This window comes from Astatotilapia calliptera, chromosome 23, assembly GCF_964374335.1.
Source record: "Astatotilapia calliptera chromosome 23, fAstCal68.1, whole genome shotgun sequence".
Classification (NCBI taxonomy): domain Eukaryota; kingdom Metazoa; phylum Chordata; class Actinopteri; order Cichliformes; family Cichlidae; genus Astatotilapia; species Astatotilapia calliptera.
In genome coordinates this window covers 25,743,663-25,756,371 of record NC_137443.1, presented here as the reverse complement: position 1 = coordinate 25,756,371, position 12,709 = coordinate 25,743,663, and the positions used below count along the sequence as shown (strand labels likewise).

At 38.9% G+C, this 12,709-nt stretch overlaps 1 protein-coding gene across 2 annotated transcripts in view; it reads left to right on the top strand.

The window, feature by feature from the left end:
* Positions 1 to 9,100: 9,100 nt before the first annotated feature.
* The window catches only part of LOC113016065 (glutaminase kidney isoform, mitochondrial), a 31,141-nt gene continuing 27,532 nt past the window's right edge, over positions 9,101 to 12,709 (top strand). For both annotated transcript variants that reach the window (XM_026158570.2, XM_026158569.2), the window contains exon 1: positions 9,101 to 9,489. In XM_026158570.2, the coding sequence (XP_026014355.1) occupies positions 9,236 to 9,489 (254 nt within the window). In that variant the 5' untranslated portion in view covers positions 9,101 to 9,235. The remainder of the gene's footprint in view (positions 9,490 to 12,709) is intronic.

Here is a 12,709-nt window from a genome sequence, read left to right as displayed (position 1 = left end):
CAGAGGACGAATCTCAGGCCTTATTCAGGCTGCTAGCTCAAATCTGTTCAGAATTTGGAAAATAAAAACTCATGAAATTTGATTATTCCAAACAGGGCCACACCCCATTTGGAGGTTCCTTAAAATGAGGGATTTAAGTAGACTTTCAAAAGCTAATTTTGGGCTAATCTCACCTCATTGTTGTTAACGCTTTATAAAAGTAATATTTAAAGGCGATGACATCTGTGCCAAAACTCAGGATAAATAGCTAAATATTTTATGTGTCGTGTCTGAGTATTTTATTCAGTATATGTAGGAATCGGAATTTCAGTGAGTCAGTCAGTTACCTACTTTGGTCAATATCTCTGGACTAGCATCAAATTTTGACATTCATACTCCCCAGAAGATGAATAAGGGGGCACATCTACACAGCTAGTTAATTTTTTTGACATTTGCAGTTTAGTTTTTAGAAAGTCTGACTAGCAACAAGAGAAGAAAAAAAAGAAGAAACACCACGCTTCTATTCAGCCGGCAGATCTATGTTCCTGCCCTCACCTATGTTCTGGTGAGGGCCAAAGGAGCTCAATCAATTGGGGGGAGCTCAGAGTAGCGAAAAGAGCGAATTGAGCTGGTTCATTTGACCTGGATAGCTCTTGGACTTCTAGGTAAAGTGTTTTAGGCACATCCTCCTGGAATGAAGCCCTGGGTTAGACCCAGGTCATGCTGAAGAGATTTTATCTCTTGACATTTGCAGTCTGAATAAAGTCAAAAAAAGCTCTATAACAAGGAGATAAAGTAGCACAAATTTTGAGACAAACGTTTTTGTTGTTCATGACATAAATTACACTTAGCTCCTTCCCATCACGTTCAGCTGCTTTTGTATTTAGTGCTTTTTAGCAAGATGGTGGCTTAATGTCACTGTGACCACTTTAGTTGCTAATACTAGCATTTAGCTCAAAGCAACACACATACAGGGTGTCTCTAAATCAGTGTAATACTAAACAGAAGCTAACAAGACATCCATAAACCTTCTAAAGTCTAAAAATGACCAAACATGAAAACATAACTTTTTTTTATTGTAAAATATGTTAAAGTAGCATTTTAAGATAAAAGTGATAAAGGTAGATTTTTTTTCATGACTTTAGAAGCAAAGCTTAACTTTTTAGAATAACAAGAAGTTGTTGTTTTTTTTAAATGTATTTATTTTTTTTATTTTAGCTGCGTTTAGCTTGTGTCATCTTTTGAGCCTCCGTCACTCTCCCAATCCTAACGTAGGTGTCTGCATACTGTAACTTGAAACAAAGGTGTAAGTACTGTAGGGAGACTGAGTTAAGATACAGCCCCTGTAGCAGTTCCTATTTGTTTATTGTGTTTTTCATTTTTTTATCGTTCACTTCAAATTGGGAAACTGGCGAGGTGGGATTAATCCTCCCTGCCTCGCTCTTGTCTTGTGTATATTTATGGGATGGGAGGTAATTTAAAAAGAGGATGTACAAGAGCTGTTGTGGAGTAGCACCAGGGGACCTCTGTCATCCGTCTTGGCAGAATGGCTGGGCTGGCATGCCAGAGGCCGAGCTAATTGGTTCATTTCACTTTGTAATTTAGCAAAACACTGCTGTTGAACCAAAACCACGCATCTGCAAACAGGGAGTATTTCAGGAATAAAAAGATGCCTGTGAGGTTTTTTAGAACAGATCCAACAAGCTCCCAGCAGCCCCATGGGTTAAGGAAAAATTTTCTGAAGACAGAATTAAAATCTTGCAGGTTTGCAGGTTTTGTTTTTTTATTTTAATTTCAACAGCAGCTGGGGGGGGGGGGGAAGGAAAACTCCTGTTTGCCGCTGCTGTGCGTGGAGCAGCAGCCTGGGTCTGTAAATAGTACCGTGATAACAAATAGTGCTAGCCTAATCTCTCAAACCAGGGTTTTTCCTTTGTCGAGTGTAACTCTGCTGTAGATTTTGGTGTCAATACAATGTTTATGTATGTAGAGCAAAAACATTTAAAAACAAAGAAAAAGAAATCTTTTAAGTGTCACTAAGGGAAAAAAATACAACCACGTGAACCTGTCTGGTATATAAAAAACATGCTTTACATGATGATAATGTTGTTAGCCTTAGCTCTTAACAGTGTTTAATCCACCTGTGATGGCCATCGGTGCATATTTCAAATGTGTTTTTGCTGTTTAGAGGTAGATACATAACAATTAAGTGTTCGCTGTGTTTTTACGTGTTCGCCACATTGTGTAAATATGTCTGTTTGGTCCGAGATGATGATGATGATGACGTCCAGACAGTTTTTGGTCAGACTCTTACCCTGCCCCCCTCTACAGATAGTTTTAGTCTCACTCGGCGTAACGACAGGCCAATGCAATATTTATGTAAGTAATAAGTCTATTTGCATTTATATGGATTCATCTTTTTTGTGCTCAGTAACTGTATGTCTGTCATCAGGGTGGGAAATGTTTGTGTTGTCTCGCTTTTAGTGCACAGAGCACCATGTTTGTATTTAAAGACATCATTCTCCTTTCACAAAAACTCCATGAGGTGGTTTTGTTTTAACTAGCAAAGACTTGGGCTTGTAAAAAAAAAAATTATATATATATATACATATATATATCGCTTGGGAATTTTTTGTTTTATTTTGTTTTTTCCCAGCCCGATCGGCTCAAACACTGGCCTGGTTGGCGTGACTGTCGCATGTCTGAGCTGCCGTCTCACTGATCACCCTTCTCCTCACTGTTTATTGTAAAGTGATAGATTAGGCTTCACCTAGTTATGCACCTGTTTTTTAAACACTAATATATTTTATTTGTTATACAGCACATAAACATTAAACTTTATTTTTTTGAACTCTATTGTGTGGCGAGTTCTGTGATCAATGTCGTCCAAATCCGGTTTGAACCTGATCGTGAAAGGTATGCCTGCATCTGTGGGATGGTCCTGGGACTTCACTATTATAACTGATCGTCTGCCCATTTGCCAGAGACTTGCTGAATTCCCTTGAAAAAAAAAACTGATGTTGGCCCAAAACTTGAGCTTATTGTCAGCCATAATACTCAAAGTATATCACAATGCCTCCGTTACTTGTTGCGCCTGAAATACTGCTGACCTTTAAAATTAAATAAAATTTTTACTATTATTTTTGAAAGGTTCTTATTGTTTATTGCAATGTTTGAAAATAGTTGAAAAGGTTCTAAAATTAGTTCAAGGTAACAGCTTCCATGTGGTGCGTTGAAGCGATATCAACTGTTGTTAAAAAAGGGCAAGGCTGCAATTTCATGCAATACCACTCAGAACCACAAGGCAGTGCGATGAGTCACGGGGTCAGCACCAGAGCAACTCACTTTGGTTCTTTCATTTAAATAAAAACATAAAAGAACAAGAACAACAAAAAAAATAGTAGAGATGAATGCTGCCACTTTTATATCCTTCACCAGCCCACTTAAAAACCCCAAAATCCCATGGGCCCCACCAAATCTTCACCACCCAACAGGGAGTCCCGGCCTACACTTTTGGAATCACTGCGCTAAGATACTGTTTATCCAAAAATTAATTTAAGCTTGGGTACTATAGTGCAGTCGAGTTTGAGTTTTTAACACTTTCATTACCAAATCGTATCACTTGGTTTGATATTTTTAGTTCCAAAAGTGGATCAGAATTCAGTTCAGGGAGCACAGTGACCTGTTTGGCCGGTCCATAACAAGTAACTCATTAAGAACACATCCTTATTTATAACCGCAGACCCTCTTTAGTAAATGTGGAGTAGCTGAAAAGAAATATTAAAAGTTTAAAGGAGCACACATCTGAAACACTCAGTAGTGGCAAAATGCTGGCCCCTGGTGGTGAAAGGTTAGTAGGGTAATGATAAACAGTACCTTTAACCTGCATTCTTTCCAATGGCCAGCAGGGGGCGACTCCTCTGTAAGTCTGATTGCATAGAAGTCTATGATGAAAAAAACACTGCTTTTCTCTTAATCTGTGACCTCAGTAAATGCTTTCCTCATGAGTTTATGGTAAACATTGTCCTAATCAGAGGAAACTGAACCGCCCTCTTGCCCAAATATGGTCGCCTCTGAGTGAAACTGAAACTCCTGGTAATTAAAAAGAAGCATACTTAAAAAAATAAGCCCTCTTAAGAAACTTTGGCATGTTCACGCACACACCAAAAACAGCATTTTGAGCCATTGCTTAAGGCAGAATAAGAAGGTATGTGACTAATGAGGCAGAAAGCTCTTTGTGGTCCTCCAATAACAGGTTGTAGTCATAGTAACAAACCTAACATTTAGTGATAACAATGTTTAGTGTGATTACATATTAGCTTCCCGCTGCAGGGCGGAGCTCCGAAAGCTACTCGAGAACTCGAGCCGTGAGGAGCGCTCGTCCTCCAGGTGCCACCGAGACACCTCTAAAGAATTCTCTTGTTCTCCTCCTTCTTCTTCTTCTTGTGTTTGTTTTCTTCTTCAACTTCTTTTTATTTATTTTGGTTAATAGAGATGAATCCCTGCGCCGACCATTTGCATCAGCGTCACATCAACACATTGTGAAACCGGCCGATGACTCACTCTGACGCAGGTCCTTTTCGCATACCTCCCATCATCCTCTCCCTCTCTCCTCCCCCTCTGTCTCTCCACGCGCACGCACACAGACACACACACACGTGGACAGATTTTCTCAGGAGAATAACTCAGCTCATGAACACCCACGCCGTTTTGCTGCTCACAGTGGCAGCCCTGCTCAAACAACCACCCCTCCCCTCCCTGTCCTTCCACCTCCTCCTCCAGTGCAAGTCACTGCTCATGATGATGATGATGATGTGTTGCCGCGGCAACGGCAGGAGGTGGGCGGCTCCACGGGCGGTGGGCGGAAGCCAGCCGCTAAGCGGCGTGGGAGGGATCTGCCGAGTGCACCCATCACCCTCATTTTGAAAGGAGCAGGAATCCGACTGCTTTTGAGGTGTGGGTGTTGGTGAATTATCGCCTCTCCTCCCTGCAGCTTCGTTAGGGATGTTTGTCTCCCCTCCTTCCTCGCTTCCTTCCTTCCCTTCCTCTCTTTTCTTCCTTTGTCTTCTGGTTTTAATGCCACATGCAGAGAAAACGCAGCTTAAACTTTGAGGGCTGCTTTGAGTTGGCAAGTTTTCATGAGTCCTGGAGTTGCTTTTTTAAATTTTTATGCAATATAGCAGAGAAAGAAAGAGACACGAAGCCAGGCTTTAAAATAAGTTGTTTGTAGTTTTTAAATGACTAGATGAAGTGAAGAAAAGCAAAGCAGGACTGTCTCCAGTCTTTCTTGCTTCCCCTCCCCTTTAATGCAATTTCCCAGCCGTCAGGGTCACACTAGAGTCAATGTAAACACATCAGTATGTAACTTTTACCAAGAGTGAACGTTTGACTCGGTTTGATCATGAACATGGAAAAGATACACATGAATAAGCTGGTCTGAAAATCAGGTAAATACAGCCTCAATGTGAACAGCAACATATGACATAAGACATGTTTAGACATTATTTATCTCATAAAACAAACAAAAATGCAGAAACTGTGTGAAAAACTAAGTGCACCCCATGATTCAGCAGCTTGTAGAAGTACCTTTCACAGCAGTAACTTTACACTTGATCAGTGTGGAGGAGTTTTAGCCCGCTCTTCTTTAGGACATTGCTTCAGGTCATTGAAGTTCATGCACAGCTCTCTTAAATCCACACCACAGCATTTCAGTCAGGTTCAGGTCTGGACTCAGTGACTGCAAGGTGCCCAAATCAAACTAATCAAACTAGCAAAACATCTGCTTTATAGAGGTACTATGGGTTTTCACAGGACTGTTAGTGTATTTTGGCTCAGTTTCTGTTAAATAAATAATGACACAGTGTACTATGTCATGTGCTGTTGCTCATTTGAGGTTGTATTTATCTCATTTTAAGTCCCGCTAAGGAGTATTTTCATGATGTCCTGCGTTGGTACAATCTTGTAACTTAAAGAGAGTGTGCCTTATTTCGCACGAGTTTTTTTTAATGTTTTAAGAGAAATAAAATAGGAGACTATAAGAAGCTGTTGTAACACAAACAAGCATATTACAAGCAGATTGTACCATTAAAAGACTGAAGTTCTTTATATTCTTTGGTTTTACAGTAAGTAGGAGGTCATCAGCGAGCTTGTATGTTCAAACCTCTTAGCTTAGAACGAATCCTCTGTCAGAAATGTGCACATGGTCTGGGACATGTTGGGGCACATTTAATCCCACTGATTTTATTTTTAGAAGCTCACGATTGTGCAAGGGCTGCAAAAGTATGTGGACACCAAAAGATGTCTTATATAGTCCAAATGAACAGCAGTAAAACAGCAGGTATTCATCTGCCGCTACTTGCTGACAAACCTCCTCAGCCACAGTCAGATCATCTACTTTAGCTCAAATCTGCATAAAAAGGTTTTTTTTTAACGTAAAAATGTTGATTCCTGTCAAGTAAAAACCCTCTGCGTGCAATTGGTCGGAAGTCCCCTTTGCTTCTGATGACATGGAAATCAGATTTTAAGGCCAAATTCATGAATGTTTCATGTTCAAGTGCACTGGAGGCTTTATTAGTCAGCTCTAATGTGTTTGTTTTATCCTCTTTTGGCTCTCCGGGTGGGTGGAGTTTAGCAAGATAGAGTCAGATAAAAAAAAAATGTAAAAAAAAAAGTTTGAGAAAAGTAAAGCAAACACTTTCCGGTGAGTAATCTGCGGTGTAGGTCATTATTTAGTGATGGGCGTCGAGCTCCACCCACGCAGGCCGCAAAGGAGGTCAAAACGAGCATTAAAATGCTGCCTGACTCAGGAGGAACAGGCTGATAATCTGTAATCTGGTACACTGAGCTCTGCAGATTGAATTAGACCTGAGTGTGACACTGTTTGGGAAATTTCTGATGTGTTTTTCTGTGTTTTTTCTGCAGAGTGTGCATGTGGTTCCCAGATTTCTATCAATCTGTCACTTCATGAATGGAAAGAGGCTCCTACACGCCTGTAAGATAGTCTCACATCACTTTCTAACCGGGAGATGGCGCTGTAGATGTTTTTTTTCAAGGACACACACACACACACACACACACACACACACACACACACACACACAAGGCGACAGTCTGCAGAGAAAGCCCTGAATGTGTGCAACACCAAATTGAACCACAAGGTGGCAGAGCAGCACAACGCATCAGTGACAGTCCTGCACAGGGCTGCTTTAAGCCTCTTTTTTCCTCACCACTGTGCAGAGACCTGATGCTTTAATATTTATTTAATCACTTTTATATCTCAGGTCTCTTCCAGGGTGTGTTTCCTTATTTTTGTTTATTTGTTTTTATTGTTTTAAAGTTCTACTTGTATCCCTGTAATGTTTTATAGTTGCATTTTATGATATTTTTTATAGAAGTCTAGTTTTCATTTTTATTTATTACAGGTTACAGGCATGGACAACTGGTGGAGAGTGTGACTGTAACTCAGCTGAATGAATAGGAAGCTTAAAAAAAGGGAGAAGCAGAATATTTTAACATAAACTCAGTAACGTTTGCTTCGCTCGTTTTCAGTCCGGTCCAGAATGTTTTGTTTCTGTGTTTGTTTGTTTGTTGGTTAAGCCATTTAACACTGAACCAAAAACACACACACAGTTTGACAGCTTAAAATGCTATTTTTTGCACCAATGAGGTGATTCCCAAAGAAATATTAATCTGAGAACTTGTTTTATGTCTGCATAGTGTGTAGTGTGTTCTTAAAAAATTTGAGGAAAATGGAGAAGTGGGGCACAAAAGCAGAGGTATCAGGCGTAGCATAGCCCGGACCTCAACATTATTGAAGCAGTGTGGGATCATGTTGACAGAGAACAGAACAAAAGGCAGAAACATCCAAAGAAGAGCTTTGAATGTCCTTCAAGAAGCCTGGAGAACTACTCCTACTTAAAGACATGGCAAGAAAGCTGCCTAAGAGAGTTCAGACTGTACTGAAGAATAAAGATGGTCACACCAAATATTGACTTTCAAACTCATTACTTGTACAATCTCTGATTTTGCCTTATATACTGTATTTACATGTATGTTTGCACATGCTTCAATAAATCACTTCCTATTTTCCTACCAAAGTATAAAGAAATGAGGGGTGACTCAAGATTTCTGCACAGCAGTGTGAGTTATATAGCTGTGCAAACTTGTTTATTTGAATCATCTGCACATGATTTCTGCAGGCCAAGCATGAAGACTCATGCACATGAGTCAGTCAGGAAATATTAGGCTTAAACTATTTCAATATAGTGATGTTTATGATATTACTTCACTTATATTGTGTTTATTCTTAAATTCTTGTATATGTGTTATGTGATTTCCAGCATTCGTGTGGCACAAATAATAACATTTCTACAACTAAGAGTGCAAAATGTGCATTTAACTTAAAATGAATGCAGACTACGTACTTGTGACTCATCCGATAATTAGTTTTTTTCTACTTAACTAAAACTGGATTCCATTGTATGATAAAACATATACTTTCTGTCTCCCCAAAAGTTATGTCTGTGCTACAGCAGCCACAAACAAAGCCTACATGAAAAAGAAGCCTACGTGGATAAAGAAGAGTGGGCCAGTAAAAAATAAAAATAACATGAACAAATAGGTCTAAAATGTATCATGCTTAACATAAAGCAGTTCAAATAAATAGAAAACGTGTAGTAAAACAATAAAATAGGAAATTAATTGAATAAACAATAATAAATGTAAATAAAATACAATGAAATGCTTTGTAAAAACGTGACGTAATACAATATAGTGGCCCTTTAAAGTAAAAGAGCTAAAAGGATTAACTATAATAGATTAAAAACAGCCATTAAATGTAGTAAATTCAAAAATATGATTGTTTTCGTTATTTATTGTGTTTATAAAGACAAAAATATCGAAACTGTACCTAAAAACATACAAAAATGGGCAAATACTTATAAATAACATAAACTTATTCGCTAATTACGGGAAGTGATGGAGATAACGGGACCAAAACACGATTCACAACCGTGGGCGGGACTGTTAGGACTTCTCACCAATTAGGTGCGCCCATGGGTCAAGTCCGTCCAATCACAGCTCACGCGGTGGATAAGGTTGGTTGTATCCCGCTGGGGAGCTTTTTTCCGCTGTTGAGTCAGTGGGAGAACCGTTACACGACCGATAAAGCGGCGCTCTCACCGGGAACCGACCTCTACGATCCCTCCACGCGGTTCTATAGTAACTCCACTGCACAGTTCGTCTGTACCACAGGGCTGAAATGTTACATCTTCGGTCTACAGTAACGCTCAAGGAGTTATTCCAGACTCAGCTGAAGCGGCCGCTCACACGTAGGGTCGGCGTTAAAGCAGCACCTGCTCCCGCCGCCTGCTTCAGCACCCTGAGTCCTGATGGACGGTCACCGGGTAGAGGGCGGTTTTCTGGCTGGAGAGCCCCTCAGCACTTGGCCAGGAAGCACGCATTGAGAGGCTTTTGCTCCAATGACTCCACCGGCAAGGACTCTTCAACAGAGAAGTGAGTAACGTTAACAGTAGGACGAACTCAATAGAAAAAAAGGAGCATTTTTAATGGGGCGGTAAACAATCATGACATCAAGGTGCCTTTACCTTGAGGCTTCTCATTTAAAAAAATAAACCAGTTTTACTTACAGAAAGTACGCGGAATTTAAGAAATGCGTCTAATTTCTCGTTGTATTTAAAAATTAATCACTTTATGTATAACACTTGCACAAAAAGGGACGTTATTTGAATTTAGGTTTTTTACAACGTAGTTTGGTGCGAAGGGTCTAACGCGCATCACGCGAAGTGGCTAGCTGCTAGCTCGGATGCTCATTTAGCTCAGCCTGCTAAAGGCTGGCAAGGAGGGTTGAGTTTGCCGGGGAACTGTGCAGGTCAGGGGCTGTAGATGAGGGGGATTATGGGTGCAAGTGACCGGTGATAGTGCGCCCACCTACAGGCTCAGGCCAGTGGAGAGCTCCGGTAGGTAGCGATGGAGGTAAATCCAGCAGCCATTATCGGACAAGTTTAATATATCTAAGATGACTTAGTAGTTCCAGTATGAACCTTAAGGATGTTTTGTGGCATTAACTTGCTCTAAGCGGGTGGCGATTAGTCAGAATGTACTCAATGGAAACTGGTGGAAAGGAAGTAAATTTGAGACGTGTCCGAGAATGGAAGCACATGCAGTGGGGCAAGCCTGATATCGTGACCAGCTGCTGGAGGCTGATGCCTTCATCCATCCAGACTCAGGAAGGCATCAGCCGGCACCAGGTTACCCAGCCGGGTCAGTTTAAACGAAAAATTAAGGACAACTGAAGCTGGTTAATGTTTGAATCTCCACTCCACACCGAGCATCAGCTCCATGCATATTGAAGGTCACCCACTATTGCTTCCATAAGAGTGCAGCTACTGACCTGAATTAATACACTTATATCATTAATTATAAAGCACAGTGTATGCCACATGATGAGAGGCAAAGTAAAGCAAGTCTAAAGTATAGAGGCTTGTTTCTGCCTCTGGGGGGGGGGAGAAAAAAAACTATACATATATATATATACATAAACAAACTGCTGGGTAGAGCCAAGCCACAACTTCCAGGTATTTCAGAGTAAGTAAAAAGATAGAGATACTAACCTGAAATTGTCCCTTATGGATGCCAAAAAATGTTTATTCAGTGGCTGAAACAAAGTTTTATTTTAAATGCCTCTAACTACCGACATAAATACAAAATAAGTAGAATAAATCATAAATCAGTATAAATCATAAATAACATTAATAATAACAATAAATTAATCTGTTACGTTACTAATAGCAAAAAAAATAGCACAATGAATCAAAATAAAATAAAGATAAAATAATGAAAACATAGACACAAGTTAAAATCAGTTTTTGCCATGTTAAATGTTTAACACATATATAGTTGTGGACATGTTCTAGGGTGGAACGATCGTACAGCATACATCTTTAATAACTTTAGAAAACGAGAATTTTGTGCACAAGTTTGTATTTATTTGGGATTTTCTCTAATCCACACAGGGTTAAAAGTATACATACAGGCTCAAATATATACATACACTCCCACTAAATGTTTCTTAGCATGTTGCACCTTGATTGGGTGGTAGCCATCAACAAGCTCCTGGTATAATTGTGGCTGATATTTGACCAGTCTTCTTGGCATTTCATTAACGTTGGTTGGTTTCTTGGCACAGACTTCTTGTAAGATCTGGAATCAAATGTGAAATGCTGCTCCTCACACACAAGGTCTTGAATATTTAGGCCTTGTCTTATCTTAGAGACCTCATAGTATCATATCACCACAGTAGAGCACTTTTCTCACAGACTGCAGATTTACTTGTGGTTCCTAGAGTATTTAAAAGTAAAGTTGGAGGCAGAGCCTTCTGCTTTCAGGCCCCTCTTTCTGTGGAACCAGCTTCCAGTCTGAGGAGCTCTTTCTTTTCCTTTTGTTTCCTTTCCTTTTCCTGAATGTCTCTTTCTCCGAAAGTGTGTCTTTGTCCCGTCTTCATCCCCTGACTCCCATCTGGTCATGCTGGTTCTGCTGGAGGTCCTTCCTGTTAAAAGGGAGTTTTTCCTTCCCACTGTTGCCAAAGGCAAGGGGTTATCTAGTTTTTGTGGTTTCTCTCTATTATTATAGGGTCTTTACCTTACAATATAAAAGCTTATTAAGATGACTGTTGTTGTGATTTGGCGCTATATGAAAAAAATTCAATAGATTTATTATGGATGTCAGTTTTTATTTCTGTTATGAGACCAAACAGGTGAGCGTCCCGTAATTTCTATAATGATGCTGAAATGGACAGAAAAATGTCAAAGTAAAATACAGAATTAAAAAAAAAAAGTATGTGTGCCAGTTGGAAAAAAAACAACAATCTTCCAAATATAGAAATAAAAAAAATGAATAAGTCCTAATTAGTTGTATCAAAAATAGTATAAATTAGAATTAAATAAATTAAATTCTGGATGATTTTTGAAGTGTATTATGTTTTTTTGTTTATTTACGTAACTGGTTCCTCCACAGATATACACTGTCATGAATCATCTTTCTTTAAAATCATGAAATTCAGCTATACTAAAAGTTAGCTTACTGTCCATCAAATACATAAGTAAATAAATAGAAAAAACATAAAAGAAAATACAGACTAAAAAAAAAAAATAGAAAAATCTTGGAGATAAAAAGCAGTACAGAGATGAGGTGCTGTGTTTTCATGTAGCAGCATATTAATTGAATTTTGTGTAATTTTAATTAGGGCTGCTCGATTATGGCAAAAATGATAATCACGATTATTTTCACTGAAATTGAGATCGCGATTATTTGACGATATTTATTTAACCCTTTAAGACCTACTATAGAACCAAGTCCGCCAGAGCTTATATTATTTTTTTACATGTTGTAGTGCCATTTGTTGGAGTATTTCAAGTTGCTATACAACTGTTATAGCCCATATTTTAATAATATGTATGCATTAAGTCCATAGTAACTACATTAATTGCAAAAAAGTGCAATAAACTACAAAAAAATTGAAAATCATTTTTGTTTTTTTACATATATTTCTACTTGGAGAAATTTAAGAGGTTTATCCCTCAAAACTTTAAATACAAAAAAAGTTGCAAAAAATAGTTTACAACAACAGGAAATTTATTTTGAGTGTCTTCATAGTTTTATTTTGGAGATACACCAATTTTTATATATACTGCAGGAAAAACAAAAAAAACAATCC